Source organism: Vombatus ursinus, unplaced genomic scaffold (genome assembly GCF_900497805.2).
Source record: "Vombatus ursinus unplaced genomic scaffold, bare-nosed wombat genome assembly UNPS02009835.1, whole genome shotgun sequence".
Taxonomy (NCBI): domain Eukaryota; kingdom Metazoa; phylum Chordata; class Mammalia; order Diprotodontia; family Vombatidae; genus Vombatus; species Vombatus ursinus.
Genome location: NW_020949613.1, coordinates 11,138,162 through 11,155,422, shown reverse-complemented (window position 1 = coordinate 11,155,422; position 17,261 = coordinate 11,138,162). Strand labels below are relative to the sequence as shown.

Below are 17,261 nucleotides of genomic sequence, written 5' to 3'. Positions count from 1 at the left end.
TCAAGGGGAAATTGGTCATTGAACATAATAGAAGGATTTCAAGCTTTCATAAGGAGAAAAGCTGAATTGAACCCCCCAAAAATATTTACAACATCAAGACCCAAGAGAAGTCTAAAAAGAGAAAAGAGGAAAAGAAAACCTAAGGGATTCGATGGAGCTGGACTGTTCACATTCCTGCATGGGAAGATGATACTTGTAATTTTTAAAAAAAGTGTTCCACTAATAGTACAACTAGAAGAAATATACATAGACAGAGGGTATAGGTATAAAGTAAATATGAGAGAATGACATTAAAAATAAAGGATAAGAAAGAGGAGCATACAGGGTGCAGAAAGAAGGGAGAGGTAGAACAGTGTAAATTATTTCACATGAAAAGATACAAAAAACCCATTAAAGTAGAGGGGAAAATGGGAAGGTGGCAATAGGCATTGCTTGAACCTTATTGTCATCACTATTGACTCAGAGGGAATAACATACACAATCAATTGACTATAGAAATCTATATTACTGGTGAGAGAAATGTAAATCAAAACAACTCTGAGGTATCACATCATACCTATCAAATTGGCTAACATGACAAAATAGGACAATGATAAATGTTGGAGAAGATGTGGGAAAATTGGAATACTAATGTATTGTTGGTGGAATTGTGAACTGATCAAACAATTTTGGAGAGCAATTTGGAACTATGCCCAAAGGGTTATAAAATTGTGCATATCCTTTAACCCAGAAATACCACTTCTAGGTCTGTATCACAAAGCGATCAATTGGAAAAGGACACACACGTACAAAAATATTTAGAGCAGCTCTTTTTGTGGTGGCAAAGAATTGGAAATTGAGGAGATGCCCATCAATTGGGGAATGGCTGAACAAGTTGTGGTATATAAATGTAATAGAATACTATTGTGCTATAAGAAATGATGAGCAGGCAGACTTCAAAAAAACCTGAAAAGACTTACATGAACTGATGCAGAGTGAAATGAGCAGAACCAGGAGAACACTGTACACAGTAACAGCCACATTGAAGGATGACTGACTTTGATAGACTTGGCTCTTCACAGCAATGCAAGAATCTAAGACAACTCCAAGAGACTCATGATGGAAATTGCTATCCACATACAGAGAAAGAACTACAGAGACTGAATACAGATGGAAGCATACTATTTGCTCTCTTTTTCCTTTGTTGTTTTGTTTTATTACTTCATTCTCATGGTTCCTCCCATTAGTTCTAATTGTTCTTTACATCATGACTAATGGGAAAATATGCTTAATATGAATGTATAACTAGAGACTATATCAGATTACACAACATTGTCGTGGGGAGAGAGAGGACAAAGAGAAGAAAAAATAGGATGGAGGGAAATACACAATTAGTAATCATAAATGTGAATGAGAATGGGATGAACTTTCCCATGAAACAGAAGCAGATAGCAGAGTTGATCAAAAATCAGAATCTCACAATATGTTGCTTACAAGAAAAACTCTTGAAGCAGAGAGACACCCATAGAGTAAAGGTAAGGGACTGGAGTAGAATCTATTTTGCTTCATCTGAAATTTAAAAAAAGCAGGGGTAGCAGCTAAGAAGAGCAAAGAATAGTCTGTCAGATCTGTGTAGAATGGAAGCATTCAAGACCAAACAACAGATAGAGAACATTATGAAATGTAAAAGAGATAATTTGATTATATTAAAATAAAAGAGCTTTTGCACAAACAAAACCAATGCAACCAAGATTAAAGGGAAAGCAGAAAGCTGGGAAACAATCTTTATAGCAAGTACATCTGGTAAAGGTCTCATTTCTCAAATATAATAGGAAACTGAGTCAAATTTATAAGAATAAAAGCCATTCCCCAATTGATAAAGGATCAAAGGATATAAACAAGTTGTTTTCATATAAAGAAATAAAAGCAATCTATAGGCATATGAAGAATTGCTGTAAATCACTTTTAATTAGTGAAATATACATTAAAACAACTCTTAGGTACCACCTCACACCTATCAGACTGGCTAATATGACAACAAAGAAAATTATAAATTTTGGAAAGGATGTAGGAGAATTGGGACACTAATGCACTATTGGTGAATTTGTGAACTGATCCAACCATTCTGGAGATCACTTTGGAACTCTGTGCAAAGGGCAACTAAACTGTGCATATCCTTTGTTCCAGCAATACTACTCCTAGGTCTGGATCCCAAAGAGATCATAAAAAAAGAAAAAGGACCTACATGTACAAAAATATTTATAGCAGTCCTTTTTGTAGTAGCAAAATATTGGAAATTGAGGGGATGAGATCAAAGCACACTTTTTTCATTTATTTTATTCTTTTTCATATTTTTTTCCTTTTGATCTATTTCTTCTTTCACAACTGTCACTAATGTGGAAATATGTTTTACATGACAGCACATATATAACCTATATCAAATTGCCTATCATTTTCAGAAGAGGGGAGGGCAGGAAGGGAAGGAGAAAAATTTGGAACTCAAAATCTGGTAAAAATGAACTTTGAAAATTGTCTTGACATGTAACTGGGGAAAAATAAAAACTATTTTAAAAAGTAAAAAAAAGTACATTTTACTTTTATATTTAACCAAAAATTGATAGAATGTGATAACCACATAAATATGAATGCTGACTTGCTTACATTTGTTTATTACTGTATTACTGCCAAAGTTCAGGAAAGTTTACCCGTAGGTTGGCCATGTGGTAAAGAACCTTTTGGCCACAGAAACCCACAAAATCCATCTTTACTGTACCATATATTACAAGGGCATATGTTATGCACTGGTGAAGAATTCAGTACCCAAACATAATAAAGGTGTAAATTCTTGAAGTATTGAAGCATAAACACAATAGGAAATAAATCAATATCTGCCCTGAAATGAGAATTCACACTCTCAAGTATCCTAATGACTCCTTTTTCAAGAAAGTTAGGTCCTTGAGAGTAGGAACATTATCTTGTCTAAACTTTATACTTTTCCCAGCACCCAGCACTGCATTAACATTTAATAAATGCTTGTTGTTATTGCCATGACCCTGAATTGTAAATTCCAGTTACAAGCACTTTCTATGTGACAGCAGCGTCTATAACAGCAATTATTCATTTGGGCAAAGTGAATGTTCTGTAAATGGTCCCCATATAAAGTAATGACTGGTCAATTTTTTTGTATGGATTAATAGTCATTGGATCCCACAATCATAGATACAGAGCATTAGCACCTTAAGACCTGGAAATGTATGTGTGGGGGCGTCTTTCTGAAGGTCACATATTCTCTTAAGGATCAGAGGTGGAATTTCAACCTGGGTTGTCTGATTCTTGAGACAATGCACTTTCCACTGTACCACACTGCCTCTCATTAGTCTTCCATTTCCTCATTTATAACATACTCATATTCTCAGTTAACAGATCTTAACAGTAAGTAGTGTAATTGCCCCCAATAATACATATCAGAGTAGGTATCTCAGTGCTCTATAGTCCATTTGAAGAAACTTCTAACGGTGTAACAAACTATAGTTGTTATCTGTGAAAGGCTGAAGCATGTAAATTAGAGGACCATGCTTCGCTTTCTACTGGAAAAGATGGTGAAGGAGTGGAGTTGGAGTGAAGGTGAAGAAAGAACTCCTTGCAACTTCCTGTAGTATCAACAACATTAGAGACTCACTCCTCCAATCCCCTTTTTGTGAAGTAACAGGATAAGGAAGGAGAAATGCATGAGGATCTGCTCAGACTCTCGTGGGATATGGATAGCTCATAATATGTAAGGGAAGGTAATAAGCAAGTATTAAGTACTTATTATGTACTTAAAAGATACTATGCTAAGTGACTAGGATAAAAATATTAGCCAAAAAAAAGAGAAAGCCCCTTTCCCTGAGGATATTACATTCAAATGAAGGAAGAAAAGACACAGAAAAAAGAAGGGCAAAAGGGGGTGGGGAGAGAAATTATGGGGAAAGAATAGTGCAGTCTTGAGAGCAGAAGCAGAACTGGGAAGAGAATAAAGCATGACCTGCTGGGCCATCCCCAAAATGGAAACCTCAGAAGGAACTCATTAATGGGAGGGAATCAGAGAGGAAGAAGGGAAGAGAAGTTCCAGGGTGAAAGTACAGCAGAGGCATGGTGTCAAAATCCTAAGAATCAGGAGCAGAGCAGAACACTTTAATCATAAGGCAAAGCTTATTATTTTCTTCTATAACAGTAGTGTTAAGAGATTTCATCAAAGCACACAAGTTCAGATGATTCTTTTCCTTGCCTTGGAAAGAAGTTCCTGAAAAACGGCAGATACATCAGTATCAAGAACAGTGTACTTATATTGTGCATGTATAAACACACAAAACATTCAATTGTTCTATACAATTAGGAAACTCCTCCCATCAATGTAGGTCAGTACCTGTTCTACAACTGCTAGTCTTAAAGAGTTGTTTGTGGTATTAACACAAGTTGTTCAGAATGTGTCTGAGATAAGACTTAAACCTAGAACTTTCTGACTTCAGGTCAGATTATCCAATTTGCCCAGGTTTCATTTCCTTCAGAGTTATACGATACAACTCTTAAAGAGTTGTTTGTGGTTCAGAATGTGTCTGAGATCAGACTTAAACCTAGAACTTTCTGACTTCAGGTCAGATTATCCGATTTGCCCAAGCTTCATTTCCTTCAGAGTTATACCTCTAAATACGATATTTAGAGGTGGATGGGACCTTAGTGGTCATTAAGTTCAGTCCTCTCAATTTAGAGATGAGTAGACTGAGTTTAGTGGTTTGCCCAACTTCACTCAACTGTTAAAAGTTTGAGGCCTGATTTAAACCCAGGTCTTCCTGATTCTAAGTCTCTTTGTGTCTATGTCTCTCTATATTCTCTTTTTCTTTCTGTCTCTACACACACACATACACTTTGATCTTCACAACATTTCTGTGAGAAAAGTATTGCATAGATTGTTATACCCATTTTGAAAATGATGGAACTAAGGCTTAGAGTGATTAAGTGTTTAGTCCAAAGTTGCACTGACATAATTGGCAGAGCTGGGACTGGAACAATGACTCAGATTCTAAATTTGATTTCACTGTTATCTATTCAGGGCTTGCCTGAATTAAGAACAAAGTATCCTGACATCTTCTTTTAGCATTCTTTTGAACTATCCTAGTGCTTCTGATTCTATCAGGAATCCATTTCTACAGTTTTTTGCCCAAAGCCAGAAAACATTTGGTAATATACTGGTTTTGGAGTCAGAAGAACTCAAAATTATACAATTGAAACCTTTCATTTTGTAAATGAATGAACTTAGCAGAAAATTCCCTAATACCAGGTAAGGAATATAATAGGTACTTAATAAATCTTTGTTGAACTTAATTGAATTTAAGTGACTTGAAGTTTGACCTTCCTGGTGCTTGTTCAATACTTCAGAATTGTTACAGTTTCACCAGCCTTAAATATTCTTGTGTCCTTTGCATTGTTTAACAAATTAGTTCCCCTCAAGAGAAGTTTTTGTTCTCATGAAGGGTTCCCCCCATGTCTCCCTCCTTCTCTTCCACTTCCTCCCTCCTTCTGTCTCTCTTGCCTTGATTAATAGTTTATTTTTAATAATGTTCTACATTTTGCATTCAGTAATCTCCATGGCAACCATCACAGAAAGCATTAAGTAACTTTTAAAGGGCATGTATCTCCTTTTCATAAGAAAAGGCTTACCAGAATTTAACTTTTTCAACATAAGAAATAAGATGTTTTCACCATACTTCACCAAATAAATCCTACACAAAATAGAAAGAATTAGCTTCCCTAAGCATTTCCTCTAAAAACCAGTCTCCTTTTTAGATTCTGGCAATAGCTCTCAATTTCTCAAACCCTATTTAAAATTCTGGTACTGGATTTTGAGGTCTTACTACATGCCACATCCCCTATATTAATAGTTGTCAAACTGTGATCTAGCCATTCTTTGGGTCTCTGAGACCCTTCAGGGGTTTGATAAATTCAAAACTATTTCCATAATAATACCAAGATTTTTTATTTTCTAATATTGTAAATATTTGTAGATATAACTAACATAAACAAAAACTCTTGATGGGGCAGGGGCCTTGGTCTTCAATCCAAGTTTAAGAGTGTAAAAGAAGACCTGAGACCAAAAAGTTTGAAAACTACTACCTTACACAAAGCTCCCTTTATCTCCTATTACACATTTACATTCAATACTGCTTCCTAACCTCTATAACACGGACTTCATCCTCTACCTTTGAGGAAATAATAGGTACCCACCCTCTCGCCCTATCACTCTCTTTTCCCTGTATTTATTTAATCATACCCTTCTACTCCTTTCATATTTTGTTCATTTTATTCAAAATGTACTACTTTTATTTAAGCTTTTCTAAGTATTTTCACTTCTCTCCTCCAATCATTCTGGAAACCTTTCCACCATTAATTATCTTTTTTCTTTCCTAATGTTTCATGGGGGTAGAATTCTGCCCCCCATGGGAAAAAAATTATGGACAGATATAGACATAAGTGGAATGTGGTGGCTTGATATCTGAGTTTGATGGAATATCCACAATGATGAGTTCACAAATCATTCAGAGTATTAGAGACATCTTTGGACTTCACACTGCTGTAGTTTTTCATGGTTATTGTCGTTTATTTTGTTATTTATATTACTCCTTGTTATGTTAGACATGAGAATTATATAAATAAATCCTATTTATGGGGAAAAACTGTATCTATTTCTGTTATAACTTCACAGAGTACCTTAATAAGTTAAATGAGACATGTGACCTTAGGAAACATTGACAAAGTCTATATATATGACCACTTTGATAATCAAGATGTTTAGACTAATCAATAAAATAATTTGTTGTCTATCAGCAATGCCATAATATTACAGTGGTTAATAGGAATGATAGCCATTGAATAGCTGACTCCCCTACTTTTGTTAAATGGTTTGAGAGATTCAAGTTTGCTCCCTTCTTTTGCCAAGATATGATAGGTTATTCTAAAAGTTGTTTACTGAGTGTTTTGTGTCTTTACATACACACAATTTTCATACAAATTTTATTTGATTCAAGAAGTATCTTATTAAACCTCTTCAATGTACAAATCATACCACTTGGCAATAGTGGTCCAAAGACTAAATGAAAGACAACCCCTCATTAAAAGGACATTAAATTCTATGGGAACTTTTTTTTTTTTTTGTGAGGGAATTGGGGTTAAGTGATTTGCCACAGGTAACACAGCTAGTAAGTGTTGTGTCTGAGGTCGAATTTGAACTCAGATCTTTCTGACTCAAGGGCTGGTGCTCTACCCACAGTGCCACTCAGCTTCCCCCTCTATGAGTACTTTTTAAACACTGTGTTTGTCTATATTATCCATAGCATTTTCAATGGAATATAAAATTCTACTGAGCTTTACCTTGAAAGCCATAGTTCAAATAACAATCAAATTAAATTGTTGTAATTGAAGAGGTAGTATTAAATAATATATGGTTTATCAAGCTTTTAATTGGTCCAACTCTTATGGAAGACAATTTAAAATTATGTAAGAAAAGAATTTAACTGTTCATCCCTTTTGATCCAGTAAACCTACTACTGGGCAAACATTCCAAAGATAAGAAAGTAAGAAAGAAATGTTCCTCTCACTGCGGCAAATTATTTATAGAAATGTGTGTGTGTGTGTGTGTGTGTGTGATGGCAAAAAACTAGAAACAAAGTAGGTGACCATTGATTAGGAATGAATGAACAAATTGTGATGTATTGATATAATGCAGTATTATTGCATGATAAAAACTGACAAATACTAATTCTGAAAAGCATTGGGGAAAATAATATATACTAATAAAAAATGATATAAGCTGAAATGAAAATATAATATTGAAATTTTCACTTCAAGGTAAGACCTCCTAAGTCAGTCCAACTTAATTACTAACAAATCAACAAACACTACATACATGTGCCAGCTAGTGTATATATATGGCTGTAGAAAATCATAATTTTTTTTCTACACAAAGGAAGATTTATATATGTATATATGTATGTGTATATATATATGAATGATAAGGCATTGGAATTAAAATGGATTGGGGAAAGCTTCCAGTAAAAGAAGATATATAATTGGCACTTAAGGGAAGTCATTGAAGTCAATAGGTTGGAGAGGAGGGAGAACCTTCTAGGCATTAGGAACAGGCAGAGAAAATGCCTGAAGTAGAGAGATGGAATGTCCTGTTCATGAAACAGCCAATAAGCCAATGCCCTAACATCAAAGAGTTAATTGTAAGGGAGTAAGGTTAAAAGATTAGAAAGATAGGAGGGGGCTAGGTCTTGAATGGCTGTCAATGTCAAACAGAGCATTTTTTAAAATTCAATCCTAGAAAATCCTACTGGAAGTTGCTGGAGTCCATTGGTGGGGGGTGGAGTTAGGGGAGGGAGGTTGGGAATTAGATGATTGGAAGGTGCTTTAGGATAATCTCTTTAGTGACTGGATAAAGGATAGATCAGAATGGGCAGGGACTTCAGGCAGGCAGACCCACTAGACAGCTCTTGTAACAATCTAGGCATGAGGTAATGAGGGCCTACACTAGAGTGGTGGCAGTGTCAGAGGACATGAATATATTGGAATATTATTGTGCTATGAGACACAGTAAATGCAAAATATTAAGCATCTGAAAACTTATATGGACTGATGTGAAGAAGTAAGTAGACATAAGAAAACAATTGCATAGTAACTACAACATCTTAAATGGAGACAATAACAACAACAAAATGAAGCTGAATGTTGTATAATAATATTGACCAAGCGTGGCCCTGAAGAAGAGATCAGGGAATTTATCTGCTTCCCTTGCTTTGCAAAGGCTAAACTCTTCAAGAAATTCATCCCTAATCTGTGGCTCAGTTTCCTTTTCTGTTACTCTATTCTTAACTCTCTGTAGCCTAGCTCCTGACTTTATTATTCAGCTGAAACCACTCTTTTCGAAATTATCACTGATTTCTTAATTTCCAAATCTAATGGTCTTTTCTCAATTTGCATTACTCCTGACCTCTCAGCATCCTTTGGCATAATCAGTCACCATATTTTCCTGTATACCCTCTCTAGGTTTTCATGACACTGCTCTCTCCTCGTTCTTTTAATTGACTGATGACAACTCAATCTCCTTTGCGGGATCTTGGGACAGACCATGCTCATTATCTGGGTGTTTCTCTTAAGGCTTTGTTCTAGGCTGTCCGGTTCTATTGCCGGACCCCGAGCGAGCTCCTCTCGGTGGGTTCCGCTTCGGACGTCTCCGGATTCCCTCCCCGGGGGATGGCGGGCAGGGACTCAGTCAGACACTGCTTCGGGAGGCATATGTTTTATTAATTGCGGAGGAATCCCCCGAGCAAGCTGGGGCGTTGGTCTATATAGGGTCTGTCTTCCGGGTGGCCACCCCAATCCGCCCCGAGGGCGAAACCTGCCACCTGTATGGAGCAAAGAGTCTCGCCCAATCCCATCCTTACACGTACCCCGTGTAGGGAGCCGTGTCTTTCTGGGATTGGGGGCTCTCACTCCCAGGGAGGTTCCTATCCGCTCAGGCGTCTAGGGCCGACCGCCCCTAACAACTCCCCCTTTTTGTTTACGCAGGAATATATCCGCTTTTACTTGCTCTAAGACCATACGCCAAAGCCGTACCACGTAAGATAGCAAGCAGGGGAGGCATATACACATGACCAAGAGAAAGAAAACCATGCTTCCCATACTCAGTACATAATTAAGCCAATTAGACAATTCAAGCTGGTTAAACCACTCGGGGAGAATGCCATGGTCCTTTTGTATCTGCTGCTTATATTGGTCTGTCTCATTCTTTATCTGTAGTACTATATCTTCTAGGCGTCTGAGATAGTCAGACACATTGCTATGCTCATTCAAGGTCCGGATTGCCTCATCCAGCTCCCTGGATGCGTTGTGCACGGCGGCCGTCATGCACATTGGCCTGGGTAGTACATGATGGCAAGGGAGGCCCTCTAGCACGGAGTTAACCTGTATGAGGGTGGCTAAGGCTTGCACGGCCGATGTAAGGGCCGACAATTCTATGGTCACCAATTTATTAATGTCTTGTTGGGCAATCCAGGCCTTGGTTGTGAGCTGCATAAAATCCCTAAGATTATCTTCGACTAGGCCTACTCGCTTGTAGAGGGTGCTAATCTCCACTTGTTCTATCAGACTGGCCACTAGCCCAATGAAGTCCACAGCAGTCACTTCAAAGCCCCTCTTACCCCGGTTCAGGACAGCCCGAAAGAAATCCGAGTCGGCAAAAGGCTTGTCCGTTCCTACCGGCAAGAAGGTCAGAGGGGGTGTCGTGAGCACGAACACCCGGGTCTCATTAGTTATGTTGATGGACATGAGTGTGTTGGTGAGCTTCCCCCCATTTGGGCAAGTCACGTTAAGCCCAAGGGAGGTGTTAGTTATGGTGGCATTCTCACAGAGGAGGAACATGTCCATATTTCGGACAGTTTGTGTATGAATTGTGAAGTTGTTGCAGTGTCCCTTGTGAAGGTGTTCGGTGCATGTGTATCCTTCTTTAAAGAGGCGGTCAAACCACGCTCGGTTGATCGTGGCATTATCCGCTAAAGGGGCGGAATTGTCCGTCATGTGGATGACCTCTCCGAAAGCAGCGGCGGCCTTCCACAGGTGGAGTTGCGTCTGCAGGGTGGCGTTATGCAGCACGTGTGGTACGGGGGCAGGAAAGTAGGGTCCGGGGAATCCATCCATGAAGTACACCTCAGTTTTCGATGTTGTGTTAAACTCGGGTCCCCACACCAGATGCCCTGTAGAACATACTTGCATAACATCAAACATATTAGGAGTGGGATGACAAGGGGGTAATGGGGAGGATGGAGGGTCACTGTTCTCACAGAGTGAGCCGGTGGCATTAAGCCAGTCCTTCCTGTTACATGGGACATCCGGCCTGGACTTATTGGACCCAGAGCAATTGCTCCCAGCAGCCTGCAGCAAGCGCTGGAAGGCTGCCGATCTATTCTTAGCTGCAATGGCCCACATATGTAAGAAATCCCCCTGACCAAGGTTGGAGTGGGGCCCGTGTGGCATCTCTCTGATGGTCATGTTCTGTACCTGGGCACACCACGGGTCGGAGACAGCCTTGGTCAGGCATATGGGGAGATGCTTTGATTCCCAGGTAACTGTCTTATTAAGTACCCTGGCGACCACTGGGCCAAGGCTGCTATGGCCGCCCAGGACCAGGGAGCCTGATCCCGCCAACCTCAGGGGCACCGGGTCACCCACCCATGTCGCTGGTGCCGCATGGGGAAACCCTGGGATGACTGTCCAATACACATAGGGTGGTGTGGAGTTGGTGGTTCGGAGTAGGGGAATATGGGCCCCGGACGTTACCTGGAGGCTGCCAAGCAGCCCCAGGAGCAACATCAACTTATCCATTCTCCTTTTCTTTTCCGTGCGGTTCTTCCGACGCCTCCTCTTTTGACGGTGTCTCCTTCTTCGTCGGTTCGTCGGTGCACAATCTTGTGTTTTTCGTAGGTAGCCACTGGGGACCACGATCTGTTTGGATACAAATAAACCCCTTTCCCCTTATTAGGACCCTATTTGGGCTGTGCCACCGGCCTTCAGGGTCTTTCCACCAGACTGTGACCCATTCCTTTGCACCTGGTGTCTCCAGCGGAAGCGCTGGTGGACTTTCTGAGGACACGAGCAATTGTTTCATGGCAGGGGTAATGTGGTCTTCTCCTTCAATTAAAAAGTTCCTCGTAAACACTGCTTGAGCCAGTTGGGCGGCAGTGAGCCTCCCTGGCACTCCCCCTTTTTGTTTAATAAGGGTGCGTTTGAGGGACCCATTGGCCCGTTCTACGATGGCTTGCCCAGTCGGGTTGTAAGGAAGGCCCGCAATGTGCCGAATGCCAAAGCGAAGGCAAAATAATCGGAAAGCGGAGGAAGCATATGCAGGGCCATTGTCGGTTTTGATAACCTGCGGGAGGCCCTGACTGGCAAAACAGTGAAGGCAGTGAGCGATCACATGCCGGGCTGCCTCCCCAGGTTGGAGGGACGCCATTATTAATCCCGAGAAGGTGTCAACACAAACATGTGTGAGGGAAGAGTGGAAATGGGTTACATCCATCTGCCAAATCTGATTGGGTGCGAGGCCCCGGGGGTTGCTGGGAGCCTGGCTGGGGGGGGGCCGGAAGGGGACACAGGCGCGGCATTGCTGTACTATGCGGCGTGCTTCTTCCCTGGTGATGCCATAAAGGCGAACTAGCATTTTTGCAGGTAAATGGAAAACATGATGGGCTTGTTGAGGGTCCACCTGCATAAGGAATAATGGATTAGCTTGGAGGGCAGAATCCGCGATATCATTACCAGAGAAAATGGGGCCACTGGCGGACTGATGAGACCGAACGTAGAGTACATAAAGAGGGTGTACACGGCATAATAGCAAGGCCTGAATATCCTGAAACAACTCCCTAATTGCGGAGGTGGAAACGGACAGATCTGCAAGAGCTAGGTGTTGTAATGCAAAGTAGCAATAATAACTATCAGTAACCAAGTTAAAGGGTTCTTGGGCACAGAGAGCGAGCGCCACCCGTACCGCAAAGAGTTCATTTTTCTGTGCAGAAGTGTAGGGGGTGTGGAGAACTTTGAGAAGGCGCTTATCGGGGATATAAATGGAAGCCTTATTCTTCTTTGTTGCATCAGTGAAGACATTGCACCCCAGAACGGGGTTTTTCATCACCGGGTTGGAAGGGTAGCGGAGGGGCAGCTGGACCCACCCCCTCATAGATGGGGGTAAGGTGCCCTGCGTAACCGGTAGTGAGGTGAGTAAGACAGCCCAAGGTTCGCTGTCCTGGGCGAGTTGTTGTAGCGCAGGCAGGGGCTGGGTGAGGAGCAGTTGTGGTTCTTGGCCACTAAGCACCCGTGCCAGGGAGGAGGCTTTGAGTAAGAGGAGGCCATCCGCCTCAAGGCGACTGGGTAGGCTCCCTTTTGGGCGGTCCGCATGGACCCACTGAAGTGGTCCCGTGACCTGGAATATAACGGCAGCCCGCCCCAAGGTATGGTGGTGTACCAAGGTGACATACAAGGGCAGTGTGACATCTACCCTCCTGACAGTGGCTTCCTTCACTATCTCTTGAATGTGGCGCATGGCCTCTAGGGCTTCGGGGGACCACGTGCGTGGGGAGGTGAGCTGGGAGGCCCCTTTGAGGATATTATATAACGGTCTCATGAGGTTATTGGTAATGGGGGCAGTGTTCCTGAGCCATTGAATGGCGCCAATTAGCCTTTGAAAGTCATTAAGGGTACGTACCTGGGAGGTGTCAATGTTTGGGAGCTTGCTCACCCTGTCCTCCCAGACCTCGTACCCTAAATAGTGATATGGGGGCCCAGTTTGTATCTTCTCCGGAGCAACCTTCAAACCTTGTTCGGCCAGGGCAGCAGTAAGTTGGCCCAGCAACTCTGACACCTCGGGTTTGATAGGTGCGGCCACTAGGATATCATCCATGTAATGGATGATCAAAGCCCCTTTGTGTCTCTTCCGGACTGGTGCCAGTATGCGCGCTACGAATATCTGGCATAGGGTGGGACTGTTGGCCATTCCTTGTGGAAGGACTTTGAATTGATATCTCTTGTGGGGTTCCTGATAATTTATGGAAGGAACACTAAAGGCGAAATGCTCACAATCATTGGGGTGCAAGGGGATGCTATAGAAGCAGTCTTTAATATCAATGACTACTAAGGGCCACCCCTTAGGCACTGCGGCTGGGGTTGGTAGTCCGGGTTGGGTGGCCCCCATGGGCTCTAAGACTGCATTTACCCTCCTCAGATCCATGAGCATTCTCCATTTCCCTGACTTCTTTTGAATGACAAAGATTGGTGAGTTCCAAGAGCTAGTGGAGGGCTCAATGTGTTGGGCTTTAAGTAGATCACTTACTATTTCTTCTAAGGCCTGTAATTTGTTCTTGGTAAGGGGCCACTGATCCACCCAAACGGGTTCAGTAGTGCGCCATGTTAGGGCGATGGGTGTCGGCCCACCAGCGGCCCTCAGGGGTTTTCCGGAGCGTCGGTGGTAATGGTGACGCCCATGGCGGACAACACATCTCTTCCCCATAATGACGTGGGGATGGGGAGGCACAGGGGGCGGAATCTCCCTGACTGTCCCTCGTGACTCCATTTCAGGAATCTACGGGACTTTTTGGCTCGGGTTCCCCCCGAAACCCCTGTGAGGTTAAGTTCCTCCTCTGAAAGTTCCCAATTCCTGTCCCAATCTTCCATCGCTACGACTGAGACGTCCGCCCCGGTATCTACGAGCCCTCTTATTCTCTTTCCTTCCACCTCCACCACTATGGTGGGTCTGCCTGTAGTTATCGCTTGGGTCCAAGCTACAAAAGTGTTTCGGTATTGCGGTTCCTGCCAATTCTTATCAAGCCAGGGGAGTGAGATGGCGGTGGCAATGGGCTCTCCTTCTTTTAGGGGAATCGGGAATGCATGGGGGTTGGTAAGGGTTATAGTGGTCTGACGGGGGCTCAGCACCTGAGTATGTACAATAATTTGTGGCGCTTGGGCGGTGCCTATGATTAGACGTGGCCAATCTCTAGGGGGTACTTCAGCCGATGTAGTGGTCCATGGTTCCAACTCCTTCCCTTCTCTCAAAGTCAGAACCGCCGAGGGATTTAAGAAGTGGTTCTCGGAGCCGGTCCCTCGGTTTTCCGGCTCCAGTCTCCGTTTCCCGGCCCTTGCCTGGTCCCCTTGACTAGTCCCTTAATCCTACAGTGCTTCGCTATGTGTCCCGGGTGTCCGCAAACAAAGCACTTTATACAACGTTTGTCTTTGCTACGGCACTCAGATTGAAAGTGCCCGGACTTTCCACAGCTGTAGCATTTTCCCTGCCGCTCTCCTTTTCCCCCTTTCTCCCTGGCTAACATCACCTCTGTTAAAGTCTGAATTGACGTTTGTAATGAGTCTTGAGGGGGGCCCTCATCCAGAGCCTTGTCAATTATTTCTTCCAGTGAGGGGTCAGCTGGTAGGGTCGCCAGGATGCCCTTAGAGTGGGTGAGCCCTCCCTTAACTAGCTGGATGATCAATTGTTGGGTGGCGGGCCCACCGCCAAACTTCCCCTCTGCCGTGGTCTGCACCCTGCTTATAAATTGTAAGGCAGTTTCCTGGGCCCTCTGTTTTAGTTGTTGGAGGGGGAGAGCGGTACCCTTGGCCAGTTTTCCGAGGGCGCCGAGGCCACAGCGTTGTACTCCCGCTATCACCTCCTCTGGCAACCGCAATTGTGCGTCTATAGCTGTGTACTCCCCAAACCCTGTCAGTTGATTAATGGTTTCATCAATGTTATCTGGGGCTAGCCGTTCTGCCTCAAGTTTGGCCTCACGGCGCCAGTAGGCAGCCCAGGCTGTGAAAAGAGCCGGATCTAGTATAGCCTGCATGGTCTCCTCCCAGTCACCTGGGAGCCACGCTGCTACTGTTACTGAGGAGGCGAGTAGTCGTTTGACATAGGCTGAGCCCGCACCATGAGACTTTACAGCCTCCCTAAGGTCCTTTATAAATTTGTAAGGCAGAGGTCGACGTACTCGGACTGTCTGACCATTCTCCACTTGTACAAACACGGGGAAGGCGGAGGGAGCTTGTGTTAACAGATCTAAGTCCTCCTCATCTACTGCCTCACCTCGCTCCAAAGCGGTATGAATGGCCTGATGGAGCCGAGATCGATGAGGGCCTGAGGGGGCCCCCGGTACTGGTGGTGTCTTAGCCTGAGAGCCACAGCAGCTGCGGGCCCCGCGGCACGATTTTTCTACAGCCAGCGGCTCTTCGGTGTTACTTTCGTTTTTGAGCGCAGCCGCGGCCGGCGCGTGGGGCTTGTCTATGATCTGCAGCGCCCGCATCTCTCGCCATGGATAAATAGGGGGTCCCTCCTCCAACCCTTCTAGGCCCTCCGGGCCCGGGGGGGGTGGCCATTCCCCCTCCCCGCATAGTGAGGCCCCCGTCTGTACTTCTTGTGGCACTAGGCACGGAGGTGGTTCGGGCTTCAGAGCAGCTGCCACTGTGGCGTACAAAGTGAAATCCCGGGGTATCAAGTACTCGGGATCCACGTGGTGAAAAGAGGACATTTGGGTGCCCACTACTTGCCATTCCGTTAGACCTACCCCTGTATGGGCGATCCAAGGGGAGACTTTCAGGATCTTTTCCACCCACGCCCTGCACTCCTTTATATGTATTTTTATGCCTGAACTCTTACACAACGTAAAGATCTGACATGCTAATACTCCCGTATCCTCCGGCTTAAACTGTTTCACTACTCTGTTTCCCATGTCTACTTCTAGGTGCCCCGTAAACCTAGGGCGTCTGACTCTTCCCCTCTTAGCTAAGGGGGCTTACCTCGCTCGGCGGGGACGGAGGTCCCTGTTCAGGCGCCAGCTGTCCGGTTCTATTGCCGGACCCCGAGCGAGCTCCTCTCGGTGGGTTCCGCTTCGGACGTCTCCGGATTCCCTCCCCGGGGGATGGCAGGCAGGGACTCAGTCAGACACTGCTTCGGGAGGCATATGTTTTATTAATTGCGGAGGAATCCCCCGAGCAAGCTGGGGCGTTGGTCTATATAGGGTCTGTCTTCCGGGTGGCCACCCCAATCCGCCCCGAGGGCGAAACCTGCCACCTGTATGGAGCAAAGAGTCTCGCCCAATCCCATCCTTACACGTACCCCGTGTAGGGAGCCGTGTCTTTCTGGGATTGGGGGCTCTCACTCCCAGGGAGGTTCCTATCCGCTCAGGCGTCTAGGGCCGACCGCCCCTAACACTAGGCCTTCTTCTTGCTCAGTGATCTCATCAGCTTCCATGGATTCAATTATCAGTATTTTGTAGGTGGCTTTCAGATTTATTCAGCCATAACCTTTTTCCTACTCCAGCCTCATATCTCCATCTGCTCATTGAACATTTCAAAGTAGATGTCCTACAGACATCTTAAACTTGTCATATTCAAAACTAAACTCATTATTTTTTCCCAAGAATTTCTTCCCAATTCCCCTATTACTGCCAAGCATATTAGTATCTTCCCAGTAACCCAAGTCCATAACCTCCATGTCATCCTTGACACCTCATTCTCACTCTCACTTGTTGCATCCAGTCCATTTCCAGCTTCTTTTGATTCTGCCATCACAATATCTCTTCTATATGCCCTTTTTCTCCTCTTAGACTATTGCCTCATTGCATCACACTATTGTAGTAGCCTTATAGTTGGTCTTTCCCCATTCAACGCAATGACCAAATTTATCTTCTTAAAGAGCAGGTCTGAGCATGTCATCT

At 43.7% G+C, this 17,261-nt stretch overlaps 1 protein-coding gene across 1 annotated transcript; it reads right to left on the bottom strand.

Annotated features, from left to right (window-relative positions):
- Positions 1-9,855: 9,855 nt before the first annotated feature.
- LOC114036404 lies at positions 9,856-16,795 on the bottom strand. The gene is made up of 5 exons (XM_027852898.1): positions 16,726-16,795; positions 16,522-16,615; positions 16,342-16,477; positions 11,350-11,514; positions 9,856-10,766 (listed from the first exon to the last, which is right to left on the bottom strand). Exons 1-5 carry the CDS (start codon positions 16,793-16,795, stop codon positions 10,587-10,589), a joined length of 645 nt encoding a protein of 214 aa, XP_027708699.1. The 3' UTR covers positions 9,856-10,586.
- Between the last annotated feature and the right edge of the window lie 466 nt (positions 16,796-17,261).